At 46.5% G+C, this 8,509-nt stretch overlaps 1 protein-coding gene across 5 annotated transcripts; it reads left to right on the top strand.

Annotated features, from left to right (window-relative positions):
- Positions 1 to 4,659: 4,659 nt before the first annotated feature.
- Positions 4,660 to 8,509, top strand: Eef1a1 (eukaryotic translation elongation factor 1 alpha 1). Of its 5 annotated transcripts, none has more exons than XM_063264828.1 (8): positions 4,660 to 4,798; positions 6,243 to 6,420; positions 6,510 to 6,689; positions 6,782 to 7,078; positions 7,157 to 7,307; positions 7,419 to 7,675; positions 7,765 to 7,999; positions 8,102 to 8,509. In XM_063264828.1, exons 2-8 carry the CDS (start codon positions 6,277 to 6,279, stop codon positions 8,224 to 8,226), a joined length of 1,389 nt encoding a protein of 462 aa, XP_063120898.1. In that variant the 5' UTR covers positions 4,660 to 4,798; positions 6,243 to 6,276; the 3' UTR covers positions 8,227 to 8,509. The 5 variants fall into 5 exon arrangements, with proteins under 5 accessions (XP_063120898.1, NP_787032.1, XP_063120899.1 ...); NM_175838.2 differs by lacking the exon at positions 4,660 to 4,798 and adding an exon at positions 5,279 to 5,310 and having other exon boundaries at positions 8,102 to 8,501; XM_063264829.1 differs by lacking the exon at positions 4,660 to 4,798 and adding an exon at positions 5,283 to 5,310 and having other exon boundaries at positions 6,210 to 6,420.

The following is an 8,509-nucleotide window of genomic DNA, read 5'->3' as shown; positions in this document are numbered from 1 at the left end:
AGTAATTTTTGATCCATCCTGTCCCTTTAGTTATGTTTAGAATGTTTGATTAGAATATTGCATTTTTTTAAAACCACAGGCAAAAGTTTAAGGCATATTTCAATTAGGAAATGCACTTTTTATAAGCCGTGGAAATATCTGTAGCTTCCTAAAGACATGTAACATGATGCTGGATATACACCAACATACCCCTCTGTAAGACAGTTTGCAGTAGGTCCACATATCATAAAAATTAGACTCATTCATTTTATTTTATATGTATTTTGCCTCCATGTCTGTTTGTGCACCACATCTATGCTTGATGCCCAGGAAAATCAGAAGAAGCGACTAGATAGATCCACTAGAACTGGGTTACAGAAGGTTGGCGAGACACCAACCTGGGCTCTGGGAATGGAGCGTGGGTTCATTGCCAGAGCTGCACTTAACCACCGAGCCATCTCTCCGATGCCTAGTCTTTATTTCTTAAAAAGAGTCTCTATGTAGTCCTGGCTGTCTTACAACTCTCTGTGTAGACGGGACTGCCCTTGAACTCATAGAGATCCTCCTGCCTTCACCTCCTGGGTTCTGGCACTAAAGGTGTACGCCATAATGCCTGGCTGAAGATTTATTTTTATTATTTTAAATGTGTGTGTGTGTGTGTGTGTGTGTGTGTGTGTGTGTCTATCTGTGTCTGTCTGTCTCTATCTGTTTCTGTCTCTATCTCTGTCTCTCTTTCTGTGTGTGTATGTCTGTCTGTCTGTGTTTGAGTGAGTTCCCCTTGGAGGCCAGAAGGATCACATTCCCTAGAAGTTGGGAACTGAATTCATATGTTCAGGAAGACCAGTTAAGTGCTGAGCCATCTTTCCAGCCTTTATTTTATTATATTTAATTATATGTAGGCGTGTTATATTATCTGCATTGTGGCCAATGAATGAAGGTGCCCTGGGAGGCCAGAGGTGTTGGATCCTTTAGAGCAGGGAACTGAACTCCTGTCCTCTAGAAGAACAGTGGGAACTCTTCACCACTGAGTCATTTCTCCAGCCCTGTCCCTTTATCAAATAGAATGTTTTTGTTTTGTGTGTGTGTGTGTGTGTGTGTGTGTGTGTGTGTGTGTGTGTTGTTGTTGTTTTTCTTTTTTCTTTTTTTCTTTTTTTTGGAGCTGGGGACTGAACCCAGGGCCTTGCGCTTGCTAGGCAAGCACTCTACCACTGAGCTAAATCCCTGGGTTCGGTCCCCAGCTCCGAAAAAAAGAAAAAAAAAAAAAGAAAGCACCTCACCAATTATTAGTATCAGGATTGTACAGAATCATTTGTTTGCAATGTCATTTCAATAAATCGTGCGGCTTTTGGGAATCACGTTTTAAAAATGATTTGCTTTTTCTTTTATGTGCATTGGTGTTCTGCCTGTCTTGTGTCTGTGTGAGGATGTCAGATCTCTTGGAACTGGAGTGTCAGAGGAGGAGAAGGAGGAATTGTTTCAAGTCTAAGATAAACCTTATGGGAGCTGCCATGTGGATGCTGAGAATTGAACCTGGCTTCTCTGGAAGAGGAGCCAGTGTTCTTGATGTTTTTCTCTCTCACCAATATCCACTTTCATTTTTCTATTTTAGTACTAGGGATTAAATATCATACCTCTCTTTAAGGATTAGATTTTAGCCATGATTCTGGACTTAATTTAAGACTTATAAAAGCTCAACAGTCAGTGGTCAAGGCTAGAGACAGACTCCGTGGCTAGAGTGCTTGCTTGGCTAGTGTTTGTGCAGCCATAGGTTGGATTCCTCAGTGCTGCATAAAAACAGGTGACGAATAAGAGGTGGAGGCAGGGGAATCAGAAGTTCAAGGTTGTCTTCAGTTATAGAACAAGTTTGAGGCCAGTCTAGATTACTTGAGGCTCTGTTTCTAAACAATCAGAAAACAGAACAAAAGACCAGAAACACTGCCATCCCCACCTTGTGAGGCAGAGTCAGGAGGATTTCTGAGGCCAGCCTAGTCTACACAGTAAGTTGCAGGCTAGCCAGGGCTCCACAGTAAGACCCTGACTCCAAAAACAAAACAATGAACTAACACACCACATCTAGGGCTAAAGAGATGGCTGGCAGTTAAGACCACTTGCTGTTCTTATAGAGGACAGGGGTTCGGTTCCCAGCACCCACCTCAGGCAACTCACAACCATCCTAGTTCCAGAGGCCTGACATCCTGACCTCTGAGGACATGAGGCACACACATGGTGCATAGACACATATGGAGGCAAAACATCCATGTATATAAAATAAAAAATCAAAACAAACAAATCCTCTAAACTTTTAGTTATTAATCCTCAGGTCATGAAATAATAGTTCCTTTTTTACTTTGTCAAAAATGTGTCATTCCTGCTAAAATATGTAGAGTTGCCAGACTTGGTGGCACAAGCCTTTAATCTTAGCACAGGGACAGCAGGGACAGGCAGATACCTGTGAATTAGAGGCCAGCCTGGTCTACAGAGTGAGTTCCAGGACAGCTAGGAATGGTACATAGAGAAACCTTGTTTGTAAAACGAAATAAAACAAAATTAAAGATGTGTACTATTGGGCTGGAGAGATGGCTCAGCGGTGAAGAGCACTGGCTGTTCTTCCAGAGGACCTAAGTTCAATTCCCAGCAACCACATGGTGGCTCACAACCATCTGTAATGGGATCTGATACCCTCTTCTGGTGTGTCTGAAGACAGCTACCGTGTACTCATATACATAAAATAAATCTTAAAAAAATGTGTACTGTTGTATTACCCCAATAATATATAATCCTAAACCACTGGAAGCATACACTGCTAAGGCAAGCATGGAAAATAATATCTAGTGTGGTACAGTTACCAATACTGCAATACACTAATATATTCCACAGCTGACTGTGGGAAACTAGTTCTAAGGAGGAATCACTAGCCAGTGTTCCCAAGGAAATACATGAGAGCAGAGAGAGCACTTCTATTGCTACTGATTGGCTTTTGAGTATTTCTTGCCATTTCTCTTGTTACAAATAGGCAGCAGGGTATCAAGATAACTTTATCCCATATGTATATGACTGGCTAGGAACCCTAGAAAATTTCTGTGTGAATAAAGAATTTGTGAAATGAGAGAGGCTAATGTGGACGTTATAGAAAAGGCTTTTGTGTGCCTAGACTGCATAGAATAGATCCTGTGTTTGATCCTTTAACAACCTCATTGACCAGAAAAAGAAAAGGCTTCTGTGGATAGAAAATGATTAGTTATATATGTATACTTTGAGAGAAACTTTGTCCTGGATTCTTTGATTACAATTACCAGTGTTAAATGAAAACGAAGCTAGAAACGGCCTGATGAATGAGAAAGCCTGCTTTTAGGAAGTTATAAGGATCTGTAAAATAAGAATTCGGAAGGCTATTACGGGGGATTTGCTTTTCACTTAGGCAAGAAAAGAAGCCTGGTTGGGGGTGGGGGGCACCCCTGAAATCCCAGGACTTGAGAAGCAGAGTTAGGAAGATTAGAAGTTGAAGGCCAGTCACAGCAACAAGGTGAGTTTGAGGCCAGCCTGAGCTACGGCAGGTTCTGTTTCAAACAAAACCAAAAGGTACAGGTGTTTGCCGCAAGTGTATTCACACGCACTAAATAAATGCCACTTTAAAAGTTAAAAATTGCAGTTCGGGTTGTGAAAAATAATTGGAAACTAGAACTAGACAAGAGATAAGGAACAAGCATCATGTAAATTTGCTTTGAGCTGTTTCCGACCTGTTTTTTTTTTTTTTTTTTCTTTTTTTCGGAGCTGGGGACCTAACCCAGGGCCTTGCACTTGCTAGGCAAGCGCTCTACCACTGAGCTAAATCCCCAACCCCTCCGACCTGTTTTATATTTAAGTTTTTCCTTGACTGTGAAACTCTTCCCCAGAAACAAATAGTTCCTTTGCAGATCCTGTGTGTTTTTGTGAATACTAGACAGAGGCCCTCAAATGTTCCTCATGAGGTTGGTACGAGAACAACAAACACCTGGGAGAGGAGATCTAATGAAGGGCAGATTATTAAAAAGAAGCGTTCGTTCTTTGAGCTAGAAATGTAGCTTAGTGATAGGGTGCTTCCCAAGAGTGCAAACACCCTGGGGTTCCATCTCCACCAGCCCATATCCCATTACAGAATAATTCTTTTCCATCTCTAGCATTAAAAAACAAGACAAATAAGTTTTTCTTTCCTCCTAGAAACACTTCTGAGTGCCTGTCCTGAGAGGCATTTAAAAATGGCCAGAGCTTTAATCCCAGCAGGTCGGATTTCTGTGAATTGGAAGTTGGCCTGGTCTACATATTCCAGGGCAAGACAGACCTTGTCTTAAAAAAAAACAAAAAAACAAAAAACCAATGCAGGTATGTTCACTAGAACTGCTGCAAAGAAAGGGACTGAAATAACAAGACAAGCCATTTTTGAATAGCTGTGATTTCGTAAGTGTTAGGGATGGGCACTGGGAGAGATGGCTGATGCTGGTATTTAAATGAGACCATGTGGAGTGGATTAGATTATTTTCAGGTTCCTCACGTTCAATCAAATGTCTGCGCGCGCGCACACACACATACAACCTTATTAGCGTAACAAACCTAGAATCAGAAGTAAAACTAACTGTAGGATTAAAGCATATTCTGAACGGAACCCCTAGGGGGTGAAGGCCGCTTCAGGCTTCCAGAGAAGCAGCTGGCAGTGGATGGAATGAACCAAGGGGCCAGCGCAGGGGCAGATCCGTCGAGCTCTCCGCTACTGAGCTGAGCCCTTGGGTTCTGGAGGCCGGAAGGGTCCCCAACATTGTGTTCCTCTCCCGGCCAGAGGAGCAAGGTATGCGGGAGGCGACCAGGAGGATAGCGGGGCTGACGTCGGGAGGTGGCCTCCGTGGGAAGGACACCCGGATCTTGACACAGCCTTGGCAGCGGAGTCAGGAAGAGTAGGGGTAGGTTCTGGACGCCCTCTTGGCCAGCTCTTCGCCGCCCCACCCTCTGCTGGAGCACAGAGTAATTCATACAAAAGGAGGGATCGCCTTCGCAAGGGGAGAGCCCAGGGACCGTCCCTAAATTCTCACAGACCCAAATCCCTGTAGCCGCCCCACGACAGCGCGAGGAGCATGCGCCCAGGGCTGAGCGCGGGTAGATCAGAGCACACAAGCTCACAGTCCCCGGCGGTGGGGGGAGGGGCGCGCTGAGCGGGGGCCAGGGAGCTGGCGCGGGGCAAACTGGGAAAGTGGTGTCGTGTGCTGGCTCCGCCCTCTTCCCGAGGGTGGGGGAGAACGGTATATAAGTGCGGTAGTCGCCTTGGACGTTCTTTTTCGCAACGGGTTTGCCGTCAGAACGCAGGTGAGTGGCGGGTGTGGCTTCCGCGGGCCCCGGAGCTGGAGCCCTGCTCTGAGCGGGCCGGGCTGATATGCGAGTGTCGTCCGCAGGGTTTAGCTGTGAGCATTCCCACTTCGAGTGGCGGGCGGTGCGGGGGTGAGAGTGCGAGGCCTAGCGGCAACCCCGTAGCCTCGCCTCGTGTCCGGCTTGAGGCCTAGCGTGGTGTCCGCCGCCGCGTGCCACTCCGGCCGCACTATGCGTTTTTTGTCCTTGCTGCCCTCGATTGCCTTCCAGCAGCATGGGCTAACAAAGGGAGGGTGTGGGGCTCACTCTTAAGGAGCCCATGAAGCTTACGTTGGATAGGAATGGAAGGGCAGGAGGGGCGACTGGGGCCCGCCCGCCTTCGGAGCACATGTCCGACGCCACCTGGATGGGGCGAGGCCTGTGGCTTTCCGAAGCAATCGGGCGTGAGTTTAGCCTACCTGGGCCATGTGGCCCTAGCACTGGGCACGGTCTGGCCTGGCGGTGCCGCGTTCCCTTGCCTCCCAACAAGGGTGAGGCCGTCCCGCCCGGCACCAGTTGCTTGCGCGGAAAGATGGCCGCTCCCGGGGCCCTGTTGCAAGGAGCTCAAAATGGAGGACGCGGCAGCCCGGTGGAGCGGGCGGGTGAGTCACCCACACAAAGGAAGAGGGCCTTGCCCCTCGCCGGCCGCTGCTTCCTGTGACCCCGTGGTCTATCGGCCGCATAGTCACCTCGGGCTTCTCTTGAGCACCGCTCGTCGCGGCGGGGGGAGGGGATCTAATGGCGTTGGAGTTTGTTCACATTTGGTGGGTGGAGACTAGTCAGGCCAGCCTGGCGCTGGAAGTCATTCTTGGAATTTGCCCCTTTGAGTTTGGAGCGAGGCTAATTCTCAAGCCTCTTAGCGGTTCAAAGGTATTTTCTAAACCCGTTTCCAGGTGTTGTGAAAGCCACCGCTAATTCAAAGCAAAAATGGGAAAGGAAAAGACTCACATCAACATCGTCGTAATTGGACACGTAGATTCCGGCAAGTCCACCACAACCGGCCACCTGATCTACAAATGTGGTGGAATCGACAAAAGAACCATTGAAAAGTTTGAGAAGGAGGCTGCGGAGGCAAGTATAAGGCAAATGGAAGGATAGACTTTCTGTAAATGGGGAGTAGAAGCAAGGTCTTGGGTGTACTAATTATGAGTCATTTGCAGATGGGAAAAGGCTCCTTCAAGTATGCCTGGGTCCTGGACAAACTGAAAGCTGAGCGTGAGCGTGGTATCACTATTGACATCTCCCTGTGGAAGTTTGAGACCAGCAAGTACTATGTGACTATCATTGATGCCCCAGGACACAGAGACTTCATCAAGAACATGATTACGGGCACATCTCAGGTGTGTAGAATGTACCCACTCCAGACCCGGAATATTGTAGTGGGGATGCTTTATCTTTGGTTGACCTGGTATGTCTGCCTAATTTCTTCTAGGCTGACTGCGCTGTCCTGATTGTTGCTGCTGGTGTTGGGGAATTTGAAGCTGGTATCTCCAAGAACGGGCAGACCCGTGAGCATGCTCTTCTGGCTTACACTTTGGGTGTGAAACAGCTAATTGTTGGTGTCAACAAAATGGATTCCACCGAGCCACCATACAGTCAGAAGAGATACGAGGAAATCGTTAAGGAAGTCAGCACCTACATTAAGAAAATTGGCTACAACCCTGACACAGTAGCATTTGTGCCAATTTCTGGTTGGAATGGTGACAACATGCTGGAGCCAAGTGCTAATGTAAGTGACTTTAAGGTAGTTGAGTGTGGAAAGCTGCAAGTAGGGACATCGTATAATGTTTTACTACCTGTGTTGTAGATGCCGTGGTTCAAGGGATGGAAAGTCACCCGCAAAGATGGCAGTGCCAGTGGCACCACGCTGCTGGAAGCTTTGGACTGCATTCTGCCGCCAACTCGTCCAACTGACAAGCCTCTGCGACTGCCCCTCCAGGATGTCTATAAAATTGGCGGTAAGTAGAACGTTAAGTAGAACTTTGAAGTGAATTTCTTTGAGGTGTAAGTCTTAAATAATTATGTCTCTTGTATAAGACATCTACTTATACAAAACATTTATAATTTAGGCATTGGCACTGTCCCTGTGGGCCGAGTGGAAACTGGTGTTCTCAAACCTGGTATGGTGGTTACCTTTGCTCCAGTCAATGTAACAACTGAAGTCAAGTCTGTGGAAATGCACCATGAAGCTTTGAGTGAAGCTCTGCCTGGGGACAATGTAGGCTTCAACGTAAAGAACGTGTCTGTCAAAGACGTTAGACGTGGCAATGTTGCTGGGGACAGCAAAAATGACCCACCAATGGAAGCAGCTGGCTTCACTGCTCAGGTAACATTCTTAAATTCAGGTGGCAAAACTGGTTGCATGCAGAGTCACAAGGCTGAGGACATTTTAATAAATGCTGTTTTTCTTATCAGGTGATTATCCTGAACCATCCAGGCCAGATCAGTGCTGGCTATGCCCCTGTTCTGGACTGCCACACGGCCCACATAGCATGCAAGTTTGCCGAGCTTAAAGAGAAGATCGATCGTCGTTCTGGTAAGAAGCTGGAAGATGGCCCCAAATTCTTGAAGTCTGGTGATGCTGCCATTGTTGACATGGTCCCTGGCAAGCCCATGTGTGTTGAAAGCTTCTCTGACTACCCTCCACTTGGTAAGCATGATCTAAAGTTTCTATGATGCTGAACATCAAGTTTATATGAAACGTTGCTTGCATAACCAAGGCACTACTAACAAACGGTATTTTTCTATATAGGTCGTTTTGCTGTTCGTGACATGAGGCAGACAGTTGCTGTGGGTGTCATCAAAGCCGTGGACAAGAAGGCTGCAGGAGCTGGCAAAGTCACCAAGTCTGCCCAGAAAGCTCAGAAGGCTAAATGAATATTATCCCTAACACCTGCCACCCCAGTCTTAATCAGTGGTGGAAGAACGGTCTCAGAACTGTTTGTCTCAATTGGCCATTTAAGTTTAATAGTAAAAGACTGGTTAATGATAACAATGCATCGTAAAACCTTCAGAAGGAAAGAATGTTTTGTGGACCATTTTTTTTTGTGTGTGGCAGTTTTAAGTTATTAGTTTTCAAAATCAGTACTTTTTAATGGAAACAACTTGACCAAAAATCTGTCACAGAATTTTGAGACCATTAAAACAAGTTTAATGAGAA

This window comes from Rattus norvegicus, chromosome 8, assembly GCF_036323735.1.
Source record: "Rattus norvegicus strain BN/NHsdMcwi chromosome 8, GRCr8, whole genome shotgun sequence".
NCBI lineage: Eukaryota > Metazoa > Chordata > Mammalia > Rodentia > Muridae > Rattus > Rattus norvegicus.
The sequence above is the reverse complement of the archived record's forward strand: the minus strand, read 5'-3'. Positions and strand labels throughout refer to the sequence as shown.

Excerpts from the sequence above, each read along its gene's own strand:
- Eef1a1 (XM_063264828.1), top strand. The coding sequence starts at position 6,277 with ATGGGAAAGGAAAAGACTCACATCAACATCGTCGTAATTGGACACGTA. Across the intron at positions 6,690-6,781 it reads TGATTACGGGCACATCTCAG|GCTGACTGCGCTGTCCTGAT; the intron begins GTGTGTAGAATG and ends AATTTCTTCTAG. Across the intron at positions 7,676-7,764 it reads CAGCTGGCTTCACTGCTCAG|GTGATTATCCTGAACCATCC; the intron begins GTAACATTCTTA and ends TTTTCTTATCAG.